This window comes from Electrophorus electricus, chromosome 15 (genome assembly GCF_041902795.1).
Source record: "Electrophorus electricus isolate QZ-2024a chromosome 15, ASM4190279v1, whole genome shotgun sequence".
Taxonomy (NCBI): Eukaryota; Metazoa; Chordata; class Actinopteri; order Gymnotiformes; family Gymnotidae; genus Electrophorus; species Electrophorus electricus.
In genome coordinates, this window is record NC_137511.1 from 1,239,937 (window position 1) to 1,265,257 (window position 25,321).

The following is a 25,321-nucleotide window of genomic DNA, read 5'->3' on the forward strand; positions in this document are numbered from 1 at the left end:
CATTAAGAATGACGTGAATGTTTCATTTGTGGTGCTGTGTCTTCGACGGCGTACTGTAATTCAGCGTTGGACCTGGGGGTCATGCTCAGGGACATTGAGCCAGCAGCTCATGTGCAAGCAGGCACCCAGATCAGGCTGTCCTTACCAGCCGAATCGTGAGGCGCTGCCTGCTTTGCACACTAGAAAGCAGTACTAGCCTTGTTTGCATAATGATTTGTAGCAAGAACACATTTTGCATGAACAGCTCACAATGTGCTTAATGGTTTATCTGTTCTGTATAGAGGACGCATGAGCTGGCTGGGAACAGCACGAGATTCCTTTAATTACTTGAAAATATCTAATCCGCCATCTTAATTCTGGTATAAACAGATTTTTTTTTCCCCCTGTGTACACGTGGTGATTGTTGAGAAATCTGACAGCTTGTAGATAAGCGTTTCATACTTTGATTAAAATGCCTTTTCTTCCAGCTGAGGCTTTAGGCAGAGCTCAAACACACTGTAATAAGGACCATATAGCAAGCTGGAATTTTATTTAACTTACAAGGGCGTGTTATTTATTAGGTACCGAACCCAGCCGTGTGAAGTCACTGCTCACACGAGGCTTCCCAAGTGCTAGCCCACTCACAGGGGAGAGCGTCCGTGCTGGCCGCCTCGAAGCTCATCAGAGACATGAGAACGTCAGTGTGGAGAGAAAAGAGAACAGGAACAAGGGGCAGCCACCGGACACTGTTTCTGCCCCTACAGGTGGTCAGTTGCTGGAAAATGTTTCGTGTTTAGCCTGGCCATTAACTTTCTGAGGCGAATCACTAGGGTCCCAACGCCTTGGCACTGGAGCGGGGCGTCCGACAGTTTTGAGAGGACTCCAGACCTTCGCAGCGGAGAAGCCGGAGTAGAGGGGGATGTTCCAGGAGAGTGTGGCAGGAGTAGTGGTGCTCACTCTCGTCTGCACGTATTTTTAGCGAGTCGACTCTGGACGTCCACTGCCAATTGCAGTTTCATCTGCTCTGTGTTTTAACGGAAATATCCACAGGGTTTTGCCTCTCTCTCACTTTCTCTCTGTCACACACACACTCTCCCTTTCTCTTTTCTCCTTACTTCCCCTCTCTCTAATTCTTTCCCTCTACCTCTCCCTCAGTCCCTGGAGGAAACAAAGGCTGGTAAATTGACTAAAGTCTTATCCACACATGATTAGGTTCTGAGCCAGGTGGATGCAAGCCGCGTGCCCTGTTTAAAATTTCCAGTTAATCCTGTATTAGAAATGTAATTAGTACAAGCAGGAGTGTGTAATCATAATGCATTATATTGTGTGTGAGGTGTTCAAGTAAGATGAAGAAGCCCCAAAGCCCTAATCATACACCTAACTTCAGCAGGACTTAACCCTGACCTCAGCAGGACCCAACCCTGACCTCAGCAGGACTCTGTTCTGTTCTCAGCAGGACTTAACCCTGACATCATCAGGACTTAACCCTGACCTCAGCAGGACCCAACCCTGACCTCAGCAGGACTCTGTTCTGTTCTCAGCAGGACTTAACCCTGACGTCATCAGGACTTAACCCTGACGTCAGCAGGACCTACCTCTGACCTCAGATTAATTTAAACTTCACTGCAGTCAGATGGAACACTGACCTCAACAGGACCTAATCCTGACCTCAACAGGACCTAATCCCTATGCAGAGCACATGACTCCTGCTATCCTGGACAGTCACGTCCCATATTCCTCTCTGCCAGCAGCGCATTTCAAGCTTCTAATGTTGAGTGGTGAAGAGACGCCACCAGCCCTGTTCAGGACTTCCATAATTTGCCCAACTCCTCTCACCCCCAAAGAAAGAGAGATGCTCTGACAAAAGCTCGGAGAGAGGGAGAGAGAGAGAGAGAGAGAGAGAGGGAGAGAGAGAGAGGGAGAGAGAGGGAGAGAGGGAGAGAGAGAGAGAGGGAGAGAGAGAGAGAGAGAGAGAGAGAGAAGAGTGTGGTTAATGGTGGGGAGGGAAGGGGGGTTGGTGGAGAGTATTTGTACGTGGATGCTCTGTAATGGTCACACTGTTTTTCTGCCCTCCTGATTCATTTCCTGTCTGTGAGGAGGTTTATTTTTAGGAAGTCGGTATTATTATGTGGGCATATGCTTAATGATTGCAGAGTGAAGCAGAGCTCTACTGCATAATAACTGCATTATGGAGTGAAGAGGGGAAAATGGCTTACATGTTTTTTTTATTTTTTCATGTCAGAGACAGAAGACATTAATGTTCTCTGTGTTCTCTGATTGTTCCCATTGTGAGGACACATGTTTTGTGGCAAGCGTGATGTCCTCTCTCTCTCTCTCTCTCTCTCTCTCTCTCTCTCTCTCTCTCTCTCTCTTTCTCCCCTTAAAGCTTTATCTCTTTACACTCAAGCCTTGGGACTGTTTAGCAGGTCAGGTTAAAGACAGACAGAGCAGAATGATTATGGCTGTGAATAAAACCTCTCCACTTAGCATGGTGGGATTTGTTGTGTTTTTTTTTAATGTATTTTTATTTTTTGTTTTTTGGGGGGTTTTTTGGTCCCCCCCTTCAGCCCGATTGCCGTCCCAGCCCCTTCAGCACGGTGTGACGAGAACGCGGCGTGTATGATTACCCCTTTGATTGGTGCAGAGCAATGAGGGGGGAAATTAATGATAGCCTGTTGTCTAGTGGAGTGAGGAGGGGCCACTCACAAAGGAGCCCATTGTGGTTTAACTTCAAGGGGCCTCTTCTGTCGCCGCTGTTGTTCAGGAGTGTTCATAATTTGCGTTTAAGTAAATAGATTGGCGGGGCCAGTGGTGTGGTCCGCCGCGCACGGACGAGTGCGTTCGACGTCTGCCGCATACACTGCAATAAAAGTGGGTCATTTATTTTCCTCCCGTGGACAAAAAAAAAAACGTGCACGTGCATGAGCCGTTTCCAGTCATTTCATAGATCTCTGAGACTGCATCCATATGGGCGCGAGTGCAACTCCTGGAGATCTGTAGACGTTTAGAAGAGATGTTAGGGTGAGACTATACTTTGCAAGAGTTCAGCATTTGTGTGTGCATGTGTGTGTCTGTGTGTGTACGTAATAATATTTCGTCTGCATTGTCAGGACTGCAGATTGCTCTGTAAAGGACCAGGCTTGAGGCGTGTGAGGAAGAAAGGCTTGGGAGGAAGTGGGTGCTGGCTCCTTCTCTGAACATGTAGCTCACGGAACATTTGAATAATTAGATGCAAGGAAAAGATTTATCATCCTGGTCATGTGTGGAAGAAACGTTTTGGAATATTGAGACACACTGTAGACCCCTGTGCTGTTTCCTGGAGGTTGGGGGCGGGGCAGGGCGGGGTGGGCGGGGTTACCTATTACCCAGTTCCTTCTGCAATCAGAGCTGGTCTTCAGGCTTGTGCTTGAATAAACAAAGCATGCTCTCAAATCTGATTCAGCATTAAGACTTTCAAGAGAATTTGATGGACTACTCTCTCTTTCTCCTTCTCTCTCTTTGGCCCTATTTATAGCGACAATTTCTCTTTGACTGCAAATGGTATGAAATTCCCCCCATGTTCTTTGGTAATTAAAGTCTGGTATTTTGCTTGCTGTTTGTGTCCCACCAAATAGAGCCTCTTTTCACTACAGTGGGAAAATTTCCCAAATTCCATGACAGCCCTCATTCTCCCTCTCTCTCTCTCTCTCTCTCTCTCTCTCTCTCTCTCTCTCTCTTTCTCTCTCTCTCTCTCTCTCTCTCTCTCTGTTCCTCTATCTCTCTTGTGCTAGCCTGTATTTGGCTGTGCTGGATTTAATGCAGGTTATTAATGCCATCCAGATGTTGGAGTCAGATCTATTTCAGCACTGCACACTGAACACTTAGGCAAGCTGGGGCATTGCTCCATCTACACAGATCCCCTATTCCACTCCAGAAGGATTGCATGAGCAGTTAGGTAAACACTATGTAAAATGATGACTGTTTTCTGTGTACAAACCGTACAATTAGCCGTGACACCAGCCTTTACCCTGATCGTTTCCGTTAAACAAGAGAAAAGGCTTTTGCCATACCGCTAAGTTATTTGTACCCTGCAACTCTTTCTCTGTCTCTCCCTCTGTCTTTACGGGCTGGTTTGGTTTGACATGTGTTCTCAAATGCTGTTTTCTCCATTAGGTTTGATGATTCAGGTCTTTTTCCCCCCACTCATTTCACAATCTGGATTGAGTTACTAAAGGTCATGCATTTTTTAATAGCCCATATGCCTCATCCGTGTGTCATATTAAGGATTCAAGGCCAAAGGCTGACTCTCTCGATCGGCTCTGTTTTCCCCCGCCTCCATCCTCTGCGCGTTCGAAAGAAAAATACCTCTTAGAATCTGAAAACATTTTACCCTTGAGTGAAATTTGCATAATTGTCCAGATAAGTACAATATTTGGTAATGAATAACATGCAAGCCGGTCGGGTGCACATGGCTGCAGGAGCAGTGTTCAGAGTGGGGCACTGGCAGGGTGGGGCTGTCCCCTTCATGTGCTGTGTGGGGCTTTTTTGCTGCTGCGACTCTGTGGTCAGTTTTATCAGTGTGAGAATGTTATACAGTGCCAAGCTCGCTGTTGTCGCACACGGCAGATTGTCCGGTGGTCTCTCATCCCGCGCTATCCTCGCCTTGCTAGCGCCTTGATCACAAGGTCATGTTGGACATTCTCACGACTCTTTACACCCGTAGGTGAAATCTGCTTTTGTTTGTTTTGCTTTCACAAAATGGTGGCGATGTTGCTATATGGAGGGATGGCCTTTGACCCAGTCCCTGATCCACGTCATGACCTGGCGGGGTCATTTCTACTGCCTGTTCCGTGCCAGACTTTGGATGTTTGTCCGAGTTCCCTGACTCCTGCTTCGGTTTGTGTTGCTGCCAGCTTGGGTATGCCATGCATTCATGAATGGCAGAGATTTGGTCAGGCAGCCTTCCCATATGACTCCTGACAGGGGGACTTCCCCTCCAGAACTTTCCAGCAAGTGTTTGTAACGCATCACGTTAAATTAAAACCAAATTGCCATTATTTGCCCCTAATGTTGCTCAGGGCCTGTGCGTCTTTGCGTTCTGACAGCTGTGAGTGGTACGAAGTACTTTATTAAAGTGCTGAGAGCCTCTGAACACACACGCACGCGCGCGCGCACATTCCTTCGCTTAAACGGCCACCTCCAATCCCTTTTTATCTGTAAGCCATGGCTCTGAATGACATCATCACCACGAGACCAAAACTGTCTGTCAAGTGAGCAGCAGAGCATTGAACGGCCTCCTGTGGCCAAACGCATACAAACAAAGAAGCAGCGCACGAGAGAGAACAAGCGACCAGCATCCAGCCCGAGCGCGTAGATTTTGCGCTTAAACGACGTTGTTTTTGTGTATAATGCTCCTGGTAGAGGTTTTCAGGTTCGCCCTGCTGGAATGGATTATCTGTTAGGCTTGACATTTGAGGTTGCGCTGATATTTTTAGTATCCTCCTCAGTGATTTGGACTAATTACGCTACTGGCTCCATTTCTTTATGAAAGCTCGTTCTTGGCAATACGCCCTTAGGAGAAGCGCGAGAACTCGTTTCTTGCCTGAAACACAACTCGCCTCGAGTTTGTCGCCTTTTTCCTTTCGTTCTCTTCGCGAAAGTGGCTCTGGAGTTCTTAAGTAACGGCATAAACATAACCACGGTGTGCATTGATTTGGCAGGCTATGCAGCAAAAGAAAATATTAAGGTTGGTTTTAGGCTCGCATATCCCCAGTAGACTACTTACAAGCGAAATAAATTATTCATGCTAAAAAAATCTTCCTTTCACTGCCGCCTCTGTTTAGTTTATTTATTGTTACGACACTGATATGGCGAATTTCAGGTGCATATATAGAGGAATTACTGCTATAATGTCACTTAAAGACCTTTGCAGGTTAATTCCTGTCTCGAGGAGCTGCGCTACCTGGGCTGCGTTTCCTGCTTCACGGGCCTCGCTGACGCTCGCGCTAGGGACGTTTAATGAGACTGGCGGTGGGCGCGAGCCAAAAGCTCGGCAAACTCTCTGATGAAGCCTGTAAAGCAAGCAGGCTTTCAAGGACTCGTTATGCGTTGCGAGACCATCGGGAAAACATTACTTTCTCGTTACTGGTCTGCTCAGTTGCTGTTTTCCTTCTTCTTCTTCTCCTCTCTCTCTCTCTCTCTCTCTCTCTCTCTCTCTCTCCTCTAAAGTCTTTTACTGAAGGAATGTAGGGGGTTGGTCAGAAACTTGGCCCCTGAGTAAAAGCTTTTTGCTTGCGCATAATAGCCAGGCGGATGGTGATAGATGGTGTCACGTTTAAAGATGTCATTATGCGGGCCTGCCACAGGCCATGTGAAGTCATTTGAAATTGTAATTTGATATTTTGGATAACGTAGGCTTTTTTCACGCTGCATGGCCATATTTGATCGCATCAGTTCTCTAAACAGTAAAACCCATACAGATGACCCCCCCCCCCCCATCTCTCTCAATATTTTTTTCGTCTTTGCCCTAATTTACCTCTGCTTGTTGTGTTTGGTCCGTAGTAATTATAGGTCATTGGTCTTAAGCACAACATATAACTGGATTCAAGTATAGTTAACTGTAAATATTTTATGTTGCGAATAGTAATTTCCTGCATGTTTACTTTCAGCGTGTTTATCAAAGTATTTTTCTCTTTAGAGCAACTCCGTGAAATTGCAACAAAAGTGAAAACAGATATCACGCGCAGCACTTTTTAATTTGCAGCCGACGTCTCCGTGAGAACAACAGCGGATTGTCTGTTTGATTTCAGCTGCACCCTTTTCATTTTCTCTCAAAAGAAAATTGCAGTTGAAATCCCCTGTGAATGGATTAATGCCTATGTTTTATCCTCTATGGAGATATATGTGTGTGTGTGTGTGTATAAAAACACGCATGACTATGTATTTTCTACATGTATTTTTCTTCTTGTTTAGACTTGTACATTATGTAATGTTCTTGAATGTCACACAGTGTGGTGCTCTGTTTAGAGTCTCTGGCTTTTTCACATCAAATTAAACCCTTAAAAGGCTTTTCTCCTGTCCAAACAAAGGCCCGTGAACGCTGCAGCCCACAGCTAAGCTGTTCAGAAAGGAGCTTCAGAGGCATGCGCTTGTCACTCACGCGAGCCTGTCACTATTTATAGTGCCGAGCCCTCATGAATCATTTTTCTCCATCGCCTGTTTTCTCAGATTCATTTTATTGTGTTATTATCATAGGAACTGGTACAGTCTCGTTTTAGCTGCAGTTGTACTCTGTCAAGAGCATAGCTAATTACTAACTGTCACCAAAAGTACTAATTGAGAATTAATGTTATTCTCTTGGCTTGTTTATCAGTAATCAGGACATGTAGCGTTGCCACAAGTGCTGATCATGTTCTGGACTATGTGTGCTAATTTATTTATTTTTATCTAGTTGCAATTTCTGAAGTGGCTCCCCCACTCCGGCAAGGGCTGTCTAGTGTTTGTCTGATGGAGAGGTGGCAGGGTGATGGGGCACCGAGCCAGATTAAAGCCTGAGAGGCCCCTGAGGCTCAGAGATGCAGGCCGGGTTAGAGCTGAGGGCACACGGAGAGATCGCAGTTCATGGCCCCTCTCGTAGTCTCTCTGACTGCCATGTGCTTTAATGAGGAGTGTGGACACTCAGACCTCTTCTCTCCGGTGTCTCTCACTCGCTCTCTCTCTCTCGCTCACCTACACACACACACACACACACACTCACACTTGCTCAGTCATGCATGGCTAAGAACAGAGAGGCATTAGTGTCCACAGCTTTGCTGAACCTTTGTTTAACTCACTGAGCTAGCTGAAGAGGTATCTTTAAAGTCCTGTTCTGGCAGCACGCTTTCGCTGTTACTTTCTATCAAGGCTTACAGTTTTGTTGTATTTTAAGATTGACCTATATTCACATGGTGTGTGAGTCAACTTGGCTACTAAAGAGCTGCACACTGTAGGACCAGCAGGCAGTATGGAGACGTTGGAGGGACGTTCAGATGTTACAGGTATAACCTTGTCGCATCACACATGTTCACCACTGAAGAAGCCCTTTCTTCTTTAGTTCTTTACTTTTTATTCCATTGCTCCAGTGCTTTGCTGTAGTAAGGCCATTTCTCTGTTACACACACACACACACACACACACACACACACACAATCTATTACACACACACACACACACACACACATAATCTATTACACACACACCACACACACACACACACATAATCTATTACACACGTATAATATATTACACACACACACACATAATCTATTACACACGTATAATCTATTACACACACATAAAATCTGTTACACACACACACACACATAATCTATTACACACACACATATAATATGTTACACACACGTATAATCTATTACACATACTTATAATCTATTACACACACACACACACACATGTATAATCTGTTACACACACACGTATAATCTATTACACACACACAGTCACTCACATGTATAATCTATTACATGCGCACACACGTATAATCTATTACACACACACACACGTATGTATAATCTGTTACACACACACGCACACACACACTCACTCACACTTACATACACACGTATAATCTGTCACACACCCACACACACTTGCAGCGCTGGTGTTTGTGTATACCAGTTATGTATCCAGTATGCCTATGGTCCCTGTCTCAGGAAGTGTAACAGACTCCCTGCAGGTTCTTCCACACTATGGGTCCTTCAGTATACTTTTTTTTGGCCACAGTAGCCTTCTGCCTGTCTCTCTTTATGTGTGTGTCTGTGCCAGTGATGGAAAATTAAAACGTGAAGCTGTTTAATTCCTCCACCCTGTTCTTTTCTACAAGTTTTTGGTTACAGTCAGAGCAGATACGATGCCCGTGTTCCCTTCATCTCGTATCACTGCGGCTGGAGACAAACACATGCTTGTAAAGACATTCCTGCAGTTAGTTGGCATTCCTCACAGTACCGTGACTCCAACGTTGTGTACGCTGTGAGAGCTCAAGCCTTTGTCCCTCTGCAACAAGCATGGCCCTCTATTGTCTCATAAATCAATGACGAAAAAAAAAATTCATTTACGCCTTGCCAAAATCTCTCCCTCTCTTTCACTCGCTCGCTCTCTCATTTGACTTTCCCATTATTGCTCCAAATATAGAAGTCATTTTAGGCAAGAAGATAGTTGTCCTTTTCCTCTATAGTGTGCTGCACATTTGCTAATAATGTAAACATTACAAATGGCTCATAATCTGCGTTATTGTTGTGACAGGCGTCGCGTTGTGCTGACTGATGTATCTCCCTAAAAGGTAATTAAATTTTATGCTGAGAAGTGTTCTGATGGGAGCAAGCGAACAGGCCGCATTATACTGGCGTTGCAGGGAGCTCCATCTCTCCACGTCCTGGGCTCAGCTCTCGGGCTGCGTGAGGAAGCGTGCACTAGCCCCACCCCCTGGCCCCGCCTCCCCCGCCCCCACATCCAACCCAGACGCCAGACACGACTGTCATAGCTGGGGCTCATCCGCGCCCTCCCAAGCTTTAGGTTGCATGCACACTTTTCTCTGCATACCACGCTGACATATCAGTAACCCAGGGGACGCATTCACCCCGCGTTGTATTTCACTGTAATTAACTGTCATTATGTCGAGTGGTTTGGGCTGCTCTGGAAATTAAAAAAGGGGTCTTCCATCCCAAATAAGAGGGTAATAACCCTCCAATTTGGTCTCTGAGCCATTTGTGTTTAATTTGTATTGTATAGGTTTGATATTTATTGGAACACTAACTGTCAGAGGCACTGGATTGACTTGGGCGAGCCTTAATTTGAGATTTGTGTAGCGCAGGGCTATTCATGCAGACATAATGAAGGACCGTTTTGACGAGATGTATACTAGCGGCCTTAATAACCCACTGCTTCAGTTAAAGCAGCCGCTCGGCATGTTGTGCCTCCCCGGACTTCGCCAGCGCAGGATCCGCAGCCCAGTCGTACGTCATTTCGTGGATGCGAGCGTGAAGGGACTGTCTGCCGTTTCAACAAGGTCATTTGAAAAGCACGTACGGAACAAAGACGTCACGGGAAGCTCTCGCCGAAGAAAAAATTCAGCAAAGATTCCAGTGGTCTAAATGAGATTGTGCTGATTTGAGAGATTAGTGTTTCAGGTGGGAGCTGGGTCCTGCTCCTGGCTCTTTGGGGTAGGCTTTTTTTGCTTTTTTCTCATGTGACCTTTTTTTCCGGCGTTTGCACTCGTATGCCCTTTGAGAAGCGAAGGTGAAGCGGCACTGGGGCGTCGCGCAGCACAGCGCACTAAATGAGTCCAGGTCCTCAAAACAGCACCTCTGTGTACAAAAACCAGGGGGTGTGGGGTGGGGTGGTGAGGGGGTCTCCTCCAACAGCAACATAGAGAAAGGAACAGAGCTGAAATCGTCAGCAGCACTGGCCTGTTTCTAGCCTCAGATGGCTGGAACACTGCTACGCCTTCACCACTCCCAAGCCCTTCGTGAATGCCCCTAGGGTAATTTCGTTTTGTGAGAGTAGCGTTGTGCTCCTTCGTTACTCTGACATGCGATGATTAAACACTCCTGGAGTGGTTGCAGTTTTCGTGGCTCTCGTGACAAACTATTATTTTACAGCTCTCCACAGTTTAGTCATTTTAAAGGTCAGCGCCCAGACCTCGTGACATATTCTCTGTCTGCCCGGCTCCAGCAGAGTTCCGCTAGAATAAACTTTACACAGGCGGTAAGATGCTTTATTACTGGCCAAGTAAGTACATTACTCTCCATGTGCTGAATACCAATGCTCTCTCTCTCTCTCTCTCCCTCTTTCTCACTCAGTTTACTGTCATCCGGTGGCTTATCAATTGAATGTTTCCTCTGCTGAATTCCTGCAAACACTTATATACTGTGTCAGACTGAGAGGCAGCAGAGCACGTTGAGGCCAGTACAGTGGTAATATTGTGTAGTATTGTACCATAATCATGGGATTGTAAGAGCAGGTCGTGTCCCTCTGGACGTTTAAGGAGAGGCCCTTCACTATAACTCTGTTGAGCCGAACAGCAGAGCTTTTTAAATATTCTGAATTTAAATACAGATACTGCTTTTTCAGTTTCCATCTTGAAGTTAAGGTGTAGCATAGCATAATATGCCTTTTTGATGTATTGCTTTAATATCGGTGAGGTTACTACCCACTGAGATTCCATCTGTTTTGTTGTGAAGACGTTTTTTTCTATGGGAATGAATGAGCAGAAAGTGAAACAATCGTTCTTTGAGTCGTTTAATCACCTCTTCCTGGAGCGGCTTACGGAGCTCTGGCATGGAAGTGGAACACGAGTGCTGAAATTCAAATGGTCCTTTTTAAGCGCTGCCCTTATTTCTCTCAGCGCTTACAGGGATACCTGACATTGACTGTAATTGTTCTTCATAGACTATAATTAATTCCCCTATAAACAAAGTAATATCTTAAACGAGAAGTCATGAGTTGACCCAGTAGCTTGCGTTCCTTTTTTTTCAGCCTCATTAGAATGTTTTATTTATATTTATGCAAACGCACATGGAATTATGCAAATATACCCTGTCAGCCAATGGAGCGGATCCATTCCTGGGCAGACGCTTTGCCTATAAGACAAATGGAGGCTGTCAGCAGCCGTGAGACTGTCATGCTGCCAGGCCCTCCTGGTCCACAGGGGCTCAGCAGGTTAACTGCTGACCCATCGCACCAGTGGGGGAGCCGAACTCGCTGATTCAGATTTTGACAGTGATATGCAAATGCACCCTCTCGTGAGTGGTGGAGAAGATAGAGGAGGAGAGGGGAGGGAGGGGCTAAGGAGTCACGAATTGTTCAGGTCATGGGGATGGGAGGGGTGGGACCCTGGCACTAGGAGTGCTCCCTTGTTATCAGAGGTCCCTGCAGACCTAATCTGGGATGACATTAGTGGGCATGGGTCCATCTGGGGGGGGCCCTGGGAGGCTGAAGCTCCTTGTGGAGGAATCGGGGCAGGCTTTGTATCCATGGCACCCTAGTAAAGCCCAACGCTATGCTATGCTATGCTATGATTGTTCAAACGAGAGCATGTGATCCCTTGACTTAAAAAAGACTGTTTGTACAGGAAGCTTTCAAGTGCCATTCCAAAATCCTCTGGCTTGTTAAGAAGCACGCTAATGCCATTTTAAAAACGTCACAAGTCAACATGAGCAAAAAACGATGCTGATGGCCGACACGGCAGTGTGAGAAGCCCAGACACCAGAGCGCCTCTCTGCCCACGGGAACGCGACGGCTTCATGAAAAACAGAAAAACGGGGCAATGTTTTGCATGGGAATGAGAGGCTCACGGAGATAGCAGAAACAAATGCCTGTAAATTATCGCACAATTACTAAGCGTTTCCTATCTGGAGCAGTAACCTGTTCCCTCTCCATCGCTGAGTCCTAAGACTGTAATATTCTGTTTCTCTGAGCGAGCAGCATGCTCGGATCTGTCCTGTCCAGCCTTTTCAAACAGTTCACCTATATTGGGGGGGCGCCGACTTCAAAGTTCTGTTAAGTGTATGGTACATATACACGTGCCACCAGTAGCCCAGTTGTCATTGGGATCCAGGGACCAGCCAATCAAAAACCATACATGCAGATAAGAGGAGGCTCCTGCTCTTCTGAGGCCTTTCTGTCTCCCACTTCCTGGGGCTTTCAGGTCACCTAATAGGTTTAAAGTTGAAGAGTGGTTCTCCTCTCTCACGCAAGCAATGACAGAGCTTGCATAAAACCAGGCTGCGTTTGCGTACGGATGCGGGGACCCCCCGGGAGTGTGCCCCTTCGCGCAGGGGCCTCAACCTTGCGCAGGGGCCTCAACCTTGTTTGCGTTGTAACCAAAGTCGTTAATGATTGAGGCACAACAAGGGCTGGTGGTATGGCCTCCTTTTGTGTTGACTTTGACAAAGAGCACGTGCTGGGCCGTGTAATTATATTCAGCGCAAATCAAAGTTTGAGAGACAGGCAGAAGATCTTTCATATGCTGCTCTATCTCCCTGGTAATCGTAGCCACCGTGGAATTCACATTATGTCAGCAGGAGGGAACAAACTGCCATAGTTACATTCACTCTCTCTCACACACACACACACACACTCACACACACACACACACACACACACACACACTCACACACACACACACACACACACACACACACACACACACACACACAGACACACACACACACACACACAGACACACACACACAGACACACACACACACACACACACACACACAGACACACACACACACAGACACACACACACACAGACACACACACACACACACACAGACACACACACACACACACTCACACACACACACTCCCTCTCTCTCGCTCTCCCTCTTTTGAGAGTGACAACCTAAATTGGGTGCATGTAAAGAGAATAGTTAATGACTTTAGGGACTTTCTCATAGTTAAAGCCAAAAAAATATAGATTCTGTTTTGTGGAGGAAGTCGGCCTTTGGTGCGGCCTGCGTGGTCACTCTGCTGGGTGCTGGGTGCGTTTATAGCCCCATTTGTGCTCTAGCTATTTCTGCTGTGCTAACCAAAGTGCTTATTACAGAAACCTTAAGAGGCCTAATCTCCATAAACATCCTATCTTATTAGGATCTCTTGTCGCTCTGTTATCGTCTCCAGAAACCCGTGCAAACAAAATAACACACTCAATTACACTGCTGAATGGGTTACTTCTGCCTGGTACATCTACAGTGTCAGAGTTGCAATATACAGAGGTGTGACTGTGGGTGTGTCTGGGTGTGTGTGTCTGTGCACATGTGCATACAGCCGCAGTGTCTTCTGTAACTGGCTCTGTCCCTGCTTGGAATCACAGACGTGGCTCAAAGCCCAGCCCAGGGTCCCCAGCCCAGGGTGCCCAGTGCCCAGTACCCAGGGTCCCCAGCCCAGGGTGCCCAGTGCCCAGTGCCCAGGGTCCCCAGCCCAGGGTGCCCAGTGCCCAGTGCCCAGGGTCCCCAGCCCAGGGTGCCCAGTGCCCAGTGCCCAGGGTCCCCAGCCCAGGGTGCCCAGTGCCCAGGGTCCCCAGCCCAGGGTCCCCAGCCCAGGGTGCCCAGTGCCCAGTACCCAGGGTCCCCAGCCCAGGGTGCCCAGTGCCCAGTGCCCAGGGTCCCCAGCCCAGGGTGCCCAGTGCCCAGTGCCCAGGGTCCCCAGCCCAGGGTCCCCAGCCCAGGGTGCCCAGCCCAGGGTCCCCAGCCCAGGGTGCCCAGTGCCCAGTACCCAGGGTCCCCAGCCCAGGGTGCCCAGTGCCCAGTGCCCAGGGTCCCCAGCCCAGGGTGCCCAGTGCCCAGGGTCCCCAGCCCAGGGTCCCCAGCCCAGGGTGCCCAGCCCAGGGTGCCCAGTGTCCATGCTCCTGTGTGAGCACCAGGCGCACCCCAGCAGGCACCACACATCCTGGGCTGGACTGCAGGCAGCATCCCTGCCATATAGTGGCCCTTTTCTCTTTATGCTCCCTACGCTTTGCCCCAGTAACGTCACTTCTGATGCAGATTTTTCGCTCTGCGTTTTTTTCCGCCTCCCTATGGATACCAGACCATTTATTTTGATGAATTTACCTTGGAACACAGTGATTGTTTTCCGTGTGTGATATTCCACACTTTTCTGTACAGGCAGGAGCTTCATGTCTCATGGGTCTTCAGTGAGAACTGTTTGCATTATGTATTTTTTTTATCACCATTATGAATTGAAGATTACAGTCATATGTAGATATGAGTCCATTCATTTCTGATACTTAATTGTCTGATTTAATCAGTGATTTTTAGACTGCTCTAGTTTTTTTTTTTTAGAGCCAAATTGCTCTTGCTGCTTCATGAATTTATTTCCCGACAGCATTAAATTCCATTGGAACATAAGTGCTAACTATCCAATACATTAAGCGCCAACGCAGAGGGCCAACGCTCAGTCAAACTGCACTGAACATTAGTGTCTTCATTTGGGAGCGGAGCGGAAGAGAGGGAGGGAAAACTAGAGAGATGGTGGTGAAAAGAAATGAGATTTATGAGAAAGCGGTTTGGTGGATATTACGCACACCTAGGCTGGAGTGGATACCTTTGCAGTCGCCAGACCCCCTGACAGGACACACACACACACACACACATTACTAATATGCTGTCCCATGAATCATTTCTGAAATGCAAACTGTGGCCAACACACGGAGCGAATGTGGAGCACTGGGATCGGAGTACTGCGCACTCCGTTCATTTGAGCATCCATAAACCGTGCCAGGGCCTGATGCAGTGGGGTGGACCCTCCCCCAACTGCCCTGGCAGGTAGGGAGCCTGCAGTGTGCTGGGGGCCGCCGAGTGAATGCAGCCATCTCGGATTAAGGCAGGCCTCTCACATGAGTGTTTATGCTGTAGTGTAACGGGAGGTCGTCATCTTAGTGTGTGCTGTGTGTTTATTTTATTTTAACCTCCTCCCCCAAAACACCCTTGTACATAGAAACATGTACACACACATACACACACTTCTCACCTTTACTCTGAAGCCAAAATTCGTCATATCAGTGTAAAGATGGTTCCTGTAACGCACCATTCAGTCTCCTATTACACTGCTAATATAATCTGATATGATCACAGGAACAGCGCTGTGCATGCATGCCTTCTTCATTTAAGTATTTTCAGTAGGATGTTGAATTTCCCTCCTTTGAGATTTTGCCATATTTGCTATCTGTTTGAGAAAGGAAGGGGTTAGTGTCCTGTAGAATTGCCGTGTCTGTACTGTGTGTGTGTGTGCGCGCGTAAGAGTGTGTGGTTTTGTGAGGTCATTATAGCTCAGAGTAATACCTCTCAGTGACACTAGAGGGCAACTAGCTGTCAATGAGACGGCTCCTCTGACATGACACACATAAATAATTCAAGGAAAATCTCCAGCAATGCTGACATTTATTCCCATGGTTCCCCTCTTTAATATCAGAGTGCGCGCTAACAGAGGTTTTAAAAGATCAGAATCATCCACCTCATGGATTTTGTTTAAAATAAATCAAAATTTAAAAAAAAAAATGAAATGTGAATCAATCATAATCAGGATTTGTGCAGAAGTGTGGAGAGAGAGAGAGAGAGGGAGGGAGAGAGAGAGAGAGAGAGAGAGAGAGAGAGAGAGAGAGAGAGAGAGAGAGAGAAGCTGAGTCACATTGGATTATTTTAGGTACAGATCAAATAACTGTTAGTCAGAAGTTAATAACGCAGCTGAAATATGCATATGGGTCGCATTGCTGCGCAGAGCTGCACAAAAGCGCTTCTGTGAAACAAGAACAAAGGCACATGGAGCCGTTGCCGTAATTGGATTCGTCATGTTGCATTTTGCACTCCCCGCGCAGTTTGGAGGCTGTACGTGTATATGATGCTGGAGTCCCGCGCTGCGAGGGCAGCGTGCTCGCGCAGGCTGTCCAGGGTTATTTACCACTGGGGGCGATGGCGATTAAAGATCTGGGTGCTCGTAGTGATATTTTAAAGCAATGCGCGCCAGTACGGTCAGCTAGGCGTTACTGATTGTGAGACGCTGAGGTAGAAGGGGTGAATGCATTGTGCAGAGGCTAGCGTGAGTTACAGCTGACACAGCATTCTGCCCCCATAACCAGCAACCAATGCGGTGACACTGCCAGCTTCAGCACGAATAAACAAACCAAGCAACAAATAAATAAACAAACAAATGAATAACAGCCACCGTGCGCGACTGATGTGCTAACGGCGAGCTAGGTGTCCTACCATGTGTGATTTATTTATGTGAGTATGCGCGCGCGTAACCGCGGTCCTCGCGGTGTGACTGTGCCGCTTACTCCCTCTTAAATTAGCATTTGACCTTGGCGCGCGCGTCACGGGCGCACTCGCGCCGCATATCCCGCCTCGCGACATTGACTCATTGTCCGGCCCCCAGTCTGTTTGCATCGCAAACCCATAAACGTCGCCGGCCCGTCAGCCGAGAGAGTTTCTCCGTCGGTCTGAGATTCAAAGACGGAACAGTTGCCGTCTCATATGGGGCTTGAGAAGCACACAGCATTATTTAGCGAGGACCGTATCATTTATTCATCGTGTATGTTTTGCTCCTTCTGCGCCTCACACTGCCATCTGCTGTATAGTGTTGTATTAAATCAGACCATTTGTGGGTTGGGAATAGGTGGAGATTTATTTTCTCCTGTCTCTCTTACAGATGGCGAGCTGTGTGATATGTAGATAGATTTGAAGGGACAGACCAGTCCTTCCTGCTCTAGTACATTGGTATGAATGTTTCTGTCATGTACATATTCATATAATCCATCTAGCCCAGCCATGCTTGCATACATATTATGAAGTGAATGATTGGGGCTGAGGCACTGATGATGACAGAGTGCAGTGTGGTTTGGGATTGGTCCAGTGGGAGGCTGGGACATGAAAGGTTCCCTGTGTTGCCAGGTTAAGTTCAGGAATAGCTGATTTTGACAGGCCCCAGTGGTCAACCAAGTGGCACTCCTCTATAAAGAAGGGTCTATTTACAGATAAAAAAAGATCAGTGTATATTAGTCATAACATTCGTCCTTCCATTTTTCAGTTTATGTGTTTCTGTTTATTTAGTTTATGACCTGATTTATTCCTTGTCTTTGTAAAATGCTATTATAAACGTGGCTCTGACAAATTACAAACGTGTCAGTATAAAATATCTGATATTTCTATGTGAACTCTTTGATGGCACTGAAATTAATTGACCTCCAGAATAACGTGGACAAATTTGCTGCTAACCAGAGATGAGAATCAGAAAAGTGCACGAGAGGAATTCTCTCTTCTGCATTATAGATGAGGTTGTCGGAGCACTTCTGCAGTGATCGCAGCCACGTTGCATTTGTGTGCTAGTTAGAGCACTAACACAGCAGCGCAGATGGGACTTCAGAAAAGACTTCTTGTACTAAATCCTGAACCGAATAAAGGGCTCAGATCATGAATGCAAACACCAACACTCAAATGCTAATGCAAATACAGCTACCAAAGAGTATTTTAAGATGCATTTTATTAACATTGGAATGTTGTGTGTCTGGTTATATTTTCTGACTGCTGAAAAGTGACAGATTAAGATGTTTGTAGCCTTCTAGGAAGGAGATAAGAGGCAGGGCATTTTTCACATGCTGTTCTGTACTCGCCTGTGTGTGTGTGTGTTTCTAAAGGGGGAGGTGGTTGAGTAACACTCTGTGAGGCAATTCATTTAATTTGGTTTCCTTTGAGACTTCCCTTCAGCTTCAGATGGTGCAGGCCGTGTGTTTGGCAGGAGTGTCCACAGATATGCTTCAGACATATTCGCTCATGGAGCAAACACAACCGCAGGAATGCATGAGCAGATATTCGATCTGCTGGAGACCTTGTAGTGCTGCATGGTGGATTTGGACGAGAGATGGTCCAGCACTGATGTCCACCTCAGTTGCGTTCGCAATCCCGGATCAACGTTCCAACAAATCCGCAGCAGCCAAAAGCCGCCTTCTATGGACCAGACGTGTGGACAGAACTGAGTTACTGAGTCAGAGTGATCAGGCTGTGGTATTTGTCACATGGCTACTTGCTGCTTGATGGAGTGGCAGAAGGTGTGGAAGAGGTGAGGCGTGTGTTGTGTGTGTGTGTGTGTGTGTGTGTGTGTGTGTGTGTGTGTGTGTGTGTGTGTGTGTGTTGTGGTGGAGGTTTCGGGGGTTTCTCTTTCTTCTGTGGTGGAATCACTTTTGGCTTTGTTTGCCTGACTTCTGGAGTGCTGTGTGTGTGTGTGTGTGTGTGTGTGTGTGTGAGTGTGTGTGTGTGTGTGTGTGCGCGTGTGCGCCAATAGTACAGTGAAGAAGGAAAACTGCTGTTATGTGAGTCTTAAAAAAAGATCAGTGAAACGCAGGACAGTCAGTTGTGTGGAGGGTGTGGACTGAGGGCTGCGTGGTCCTGCCGCGGTGGGTGTCGGGGCCTCTCTGTGAACCCTTCACACGCACGTGCTGAACCTGAGGCCTGATGGCAGCCTTCTACCCCACGATGGGGCTGCCCAACCACGGCCCCTGTCAGATGCCCACACAGGCTGCAAGCAGCTGAGCTGACTGGAGCAGTAACACAGGATACTCTCACTCTCTCTCTCTCTCTCTCTCTCTCTCTCTCTCTCTCTCTCTCTCTCTCTTCTCTCTCTCTCTCTCTCTCTCTCCCTCCCTTTTCCCCTCCTCCTTTGGTGTAGTTTCACAGTAGGCTTTAAGATGGTGAAGAAAGAGGCAGATGTCTGCTGCTATCCATGCGATCCTACCACAGCCCCCCTTTACTGTAAACACCCTATTAAACTCAAGCCACTGCTCTTTGTAATACATACATCGGAAACAGTGTCCCCGCACCGAGCAGCTCACCGCAAAGACCAAACAAGCATGAAGAACAAGGGGGGATGCATTCCACCAATCAGGAGTAGCACATTATTCAAAGGGATGGAATTCAAATTATGGTGTGACTTGTGATATAGGGGTAGCAGGGGGAGCGAAAGAACCGTGAGAGTACATTAATCTCAGTGACAAAGACAAACTGATATTTGAGAAAGAAGCACTCCGGTTTCCCAGACTGTCCCAATTACCCCAGCGAAGGACGCAGTGGGACCTGCGTTTGATGTCTGCGCAAATGTGTTTGCCACAAATGTCATAATTGGGATGCATAATAGGGAACACATTATGATGTACATGTATAGGGGTGTGGATGTGTAAAGATGTGATTACAGGTGATTAAAGGTGACACACACACACACACACACACACACACATATACACTGGATGTTTCCTCACTGTATGTTTTCTCTGATTTGGCCAATTCTCTGTAACCCTTAGATGGTTGTGTGTAAAATCCCAGTAGATCGGCAGTTTCTGAAACACTCAGACCAACCCGTCTAGCACAAACAACCAGGCCACATTCAGTCACTTACATCAATTTTCTTCCCCATTTTCATGTTGGTTTGAACTTCAGCAGGTTCTCTTGACGAAGTCTGTATGCCAAAATGCTCTGAGTTGCTGCCATGTGATTGGCTGATTAGATATTTGCATTAATGAGCAGCTGATCAGTTAAATGTATTTATTTATTTTTCGTTTGTTTGTATCAGAAGGCCCACCCATCTCAGGCTATTTGATTCGTTGTCATTTTCAGCCTCGACACACAGACTGGTTTAACAGCTCTGACAGTGAAAAGCAAAGGGGAGCTCAATATCTTGTCTCCCAGCAAAAGCGTGTGAGGCCATTGTTTTGGTCTCCTGTTCGGATTGAAACATTCCACCTGACAAAAAAGCCTTTTAATGAAAATGGTCTGAGGTGGTGTCGGGCCTTAACACACACAGACATACGTGCACACACACACATTCACACACATACACACACACACAGAGAGTGTGTGTTCTTGCGATTGTGAGCAAACATGCACTAACTTTACTCCCAAATGTTATTTTGAGAGCTGGCATGTTAGGAATTTTCTCAGGTGCTATTGAATCTCACATAGCTATTGACGCCTAGTTTCACAGCTTATACTACTGGGATATTTTTTACACTTATGTTGAAATAATGTTGGCAGAGAGCAAAACTAATAATAAAAACAGTCTATATCATAAGGAATGTAAGTAAATAAAGCTAAGATAGCTAAGCTGGTAATATCAGGCTGTGCTTTTGGTTAATGGGTGCCAGATTCAACACTGTCTCCATGGACTATATGTAGACTTGGATATCGTCCAAGTCCTGAGGGAAAAAAAAAAGTTGTTCACAAAATATTCCAGCAGCACCGTATTATTTCAGACAAGGCTCGTGCCTGGTGCAGTTGATGTCCCCATTTATAGAAGAGCCTCATCATTACTCTATTTTGGGTGGCGGCGGCTCATTTGCCGCTGTCTTGCGGTTGCATGGGGCCCGTGTGGCTGGGAGCGTGCGTCAGGCGCCTGCAGGGCGAGTGGGTGTGTTGGCGTAGTCACTGTCAGTGGCTGCCGGACTGTAAGTGGCTGCCTCCTGCTCTCCGCAGCGCCCAACCTGAAGGGCCGGCCCCGGAAGAAGAAGCTGTCCATCTCCCAGAGACGGGACTCCCAGGGCCAGGGTGGCTGCACCAAGGAGCCCAGCGGCATGGAGCCCAAGGTGCCGACGAAGGTAGCGTGTTCGTTATGCTGTTTACTTTGTGTCTGGCCTCAAAGGATCAGACTATCTGTGTCTCTGTCCATCTCTCTCTCTCTCTCTCTCTCTCTCTCTCACTATTCACAGTTGCTGTTTCCTGTATTCTCCATAATATTTAATTAAGGAACCACTGTTGAGCCTTCGGAAACGTCCACGACTGTGTCTCCTCTCGACATTTCAGTGACCTTTGTTCACACTTGTCATTTCCTGTGCTTTCCTCTGCCAGCACAGGCCAAGCCATTTCACACTTCCTGTTTCTCGCGGCCCTTCTTCCAATCGGCAGCTTGCTCACTGCGCTCCGTCTCAGGAGTTTGCCGGATTGCAGTGGAGGGGCTCAGGCCTCGGCTATCCCTTTTTTGGATTGTCCAGTGCACATCGGAAACATTTTGCACCGTTTCTGCTGACAGAGAGTCCCACCGATGAACCGGCAGCCTTAACGAGCATTTGATCGCAGGCTTGCGCGGACGCCGGTTCCAGGTTGTGTTTATTTAGCGGCGACACAAGCCAGTGTCTCCCCCACTTCCTTGCTTGCTCATTCACGCGTCCCTAGCAGCCTTGATGGCTCCTTTCGGAAAATAAACGCGCCCGATCGTCCAGAGCAGATGGCTGAGCAGACGCGTGTGGGCCTGCGTTGGCTGCCGTGTGCCACGCCGGCACCTGGGATCTGACTCCAGATCAGGCTCTGTGCGCTCGTCCGTCGGGTCAGACGCCCACTGTGAGGGCTCTGCTGCTTGAAAACCGCAGAGATGGTGGCGAGAATTTCAGCGTCTCTCTTTTTTCCGTAGCAAATCAAAGCTCCAAATACACAAGATGTTACTGTAGCTCTCAACCCTCGGTATGGAGATTTTGCCTGCAGCACAAAGTTGTTCAAAAGAAGTTTAGTAGTTTAGGTTAGAATTTATATCCACATTCTTACTGGGTTGTTGGGCGTTATGTCGTGATCAGTGGAATCTGGTCTTTTATGAATATCACCCTGGTCCTCTCTAAACCTTCCATATCGCACTTTGCCGCCAGGCGAAAGCGGACACAAAGATGGTGGTGGCCAAACCCAAGGGTAGCGGCGGGTGCAAGAAGGCGACTGCAGAGGACAAGGCCAAGGATGAGGCTGGCGAGGAGTGCCGTGCCGAAGAGCAGGCCTTCCTCGTAGCGCTCTACAAGTACATGAAGGAGAGGAAGACCCCCATCGAGCGGATACCCTACCTGGGCTTCAAGCAGAGTGAGTTTCCCTATGACATCCTCTCTCTCTCTCTCTCTCTCTCTCACTCTCTCTCTAAGGACCCAGCTCCGCTCTGCATGGCCCCGGGGCCCGTTTGCTCACGCGCATGCCTGCTAGGCTTGGCCGACACTTGGCATCGCATATTCACTGACAGGACAGCTGGAATAAATCCGAGGAGGCCAAGAGTATCAGCTTCCCCCGATAAGCCAGGCCTCCGCATTTTCGCCCTCAGACGATGCGCTAAACATCATGCCGCACTCTGGGAAATGTCTGTTCCCTCACCGGAGGCCATTTTGGTATTCTTTTGAAGAAACAACACCAAAAGCAATCTTGTAATCTACTTAGCTCAGCTGTAAAGTAGGTCGAGGTAGCTTAAGAAAGTGTGGAGACAGCCACTACCGGTCAGCCCTGCCCGTTCCTGTTTGATGTCTTCAGCTTCTAACTCTGCAGTCGTGACGCGACAGGGACATGCAGCTGAGCATCAGACAGCAGCTCTAAACTGTGTGTGAAGAGTCCCCTTACTATCTAAACTCTGAAAGCCAAAAATAGTAATTTTCATCCTCATTTTTCCCCTTGATTTCACTGCAGTCATCAGTGAAAACGTCCTCCAGTTCATGAAGATGGTTAAGTGCGTGCCATATCTGACCTGAATTGACAAGCAGTTTATGGCAATCCTAATTACTCCAATTCAAGTCATCTCTGCGTGATGGAAAACCTTCGAGCAAAAAGCCATATTGCTCTCTCCGTTTCTGTGTTTCTGCACTCGTATACAGAAAAAAAATCTTTCTGCTATTTTGTATTCCTGCAGTCACACAACGCTGGGCCTCCTGTTGTTTTAAACAGTGCGTTTGTGTGCTGTGAATAGGCATCAATAACTCATTGATAGTCTGCCAGACGGCATCATTTTATTTCTGTTGTATGCTGAGACACCTTTATTGTTACTGTTGCTGGATCAGAGTCTATTGACAGACACGCACACACACACACACACACACACACACGGGCCGCTGCCGTGGAGATGCCTCCGGGGCTTAGAGAACAGATAAACAGCTGAATGGGACATGCACATAGTCATCAAAAAAATGAGCCCCAGTTTGTTTTCTTTGGCTCAAAGGAAGCGCGTCACTAGACTGCTGATCACTCTGAAAAACAGAATAAAATGTTCTCTTTTTTTAATGATGTGCAAGGCAAAGAAAAACACTTGTTACATGGAGGCTGAATCACGCCCCAGATGGGGTTAGGGTCAGTTACAGAGAGGAGGGGACATGTAGTACTGTAGTGCCGTATTCCTGTGCTGCCCTCTGCACTGCCTGGTATCATCATAATTAGACTTTCTTTCTGGAAAGAAACAAAAATAAGCAGAATGGCAGAGGAATGGTGTAAAGGGAACTGTGGCTGCAGAGCAGAAGGGAAATGACACTAGCAGTATGGATTTTAAAACACAAACACAAGGACATCAGAATGGCTGTTGAATTTCAGAGAAACTTTAATATAAGGTGCTTTAAACATTATAGTCCTATTGGAGCCTGATATTTCATATCAGTAATGGTCCTTGAAAATGGTGAGATGTTACATCATATTTGAACAATGTTTTAATTCAACTGGTTTGTGAGTTAATATATTTGGAATAAAGGTATCATAAAGCTTACTTTTCATAGGATGCCCCAGTAAAACACAGAGTATATGCAGTTCCATTAGGGCCAACTTCACATCAAATATTTAATCAAGGTTTGTGCTCACATAGCCCCCCAAGTGTGTGTGTGTGTGTGTATGTGTGTGTGTATGTGTGTGTGTGTGTGTGTGTGTATATACGCTCTCGTGTGTGTGTGTTTGTCTATGTATTTGTGTGTGAGTGTGTGTGTGTGTGTGTGTGTGTGTGTGTGTGTCTGATGAGAGAGAGATAACGCTGATGCATGTAAGTCTGTGTGTTTGGAGAGAGCTGAGCTCTACACTATGGGCCTATTGTCATTCACGGGGGCTAAAAAAGAACTCACAACCTAATCCTGCAGTCCATCTGAAATTGCTGCTGGGAGGAGGTGAAAATCAATAGCGCAGAAACATGGGGAGAGGAGCACACCGCTCTGACACACACAGTAGGCGTCGTGCACACGCACACCTGTGCTGACGGAATCTTGATTGATAAGTCTCTTCAGCAGAAAAAAAAACTTCTCATTCGTTTCAGCTCATCTTTAACTATACATGTTTCAAGTTTGTTTTTTTTGTCACATACATAGTCATACACAGTATAACTCATAGTGAAATGGTTGTAGTCCAACTCCACATCACTAAAACCACTAAACTAATTGTATTCCCGCCCCCATTTCCTAGAAGGCCCCTGCTTTGCATATAAGACTTTTTGACAAGCACACGAATCATGTTTCAGTTCCATTTGAAGTGTGCTCGATTGGAATGGCATGTGAAGTTCTGCTCCTGTGGTATTGATCTATACATTTATTTTTCCTCCTGACAGTAAACCTTTGGACTATGTTTCAAGCTGCTCAGAAGCTGGGAGGATACGAGTTGGTAAGTATTCGTATTATCTGTTTAAAGCCTTCCTGCACGTTGCCCCGGCGGCTGTGCCTTTGCCCTTTGGCTTGGTTCAGTTCCCGCAAAATGGGCGGGAACATTTTGCGGCTTGCCACGAACCACATGTCTGCTGGAGCCGTGCTCGTTCCCAGCCCGAAACCCACTTTTGACTGTTCCTTATACGAAATTTTCAAGTGGAAAACATGTGTAACCCTGTTTGCTGGGGAAGGAAACTGCTCCGGCCTACTGGGTACCCACGTTGAACCTCTTGAGGGGCTGTTGTTCTGCGAGTGGTGAACTGGGGGAATTTGTTTGGCAGCTGATCTGATATCTGCACAGTAATAATATGGCAAAAACATTAGAGCCCTTTCCGTTTAATCAGGGCTGGTTACCCCGGGATCCTGGGTGATGCGGTGCACTGTTTTGCTGTGTCCATGCTGAGGCAGGAGGAGTGGAGGAGT

The 25,321-nt window shown here is 47.1% G+C and overlaps 1 protein-coding gene across 2 annotated transcripts in view; it reads left to right on the plus strand.

The window, feature by feature from the left end:
• arid5b (AT-rich interaction domain 5B) overlaps nt 1–25,321 on the plus strand; it is a 67,036-nt gene that overhangs the window by 22,359 nt on the left and 19,356 nt on the right. For both annotated transcript variants that reach the window (XM_027021639.3, XM_081698041.1), the window contains 3 exons: nt 20,973–21,094; nt 22,133–22,334; nt 24,805–24,857. In XM_027021639.3, the coding sequence (XP_026877440.2) occupies nt 20,973–21,094; nt 22,133–22,334; nt 24,805–24,857 (377 nt within the window). The remainder of the gene's footprint in view (nt 1–20,972; nt 21,095–22,132; nt 22,335–24,804; nt 24,858–25,321) is intronic.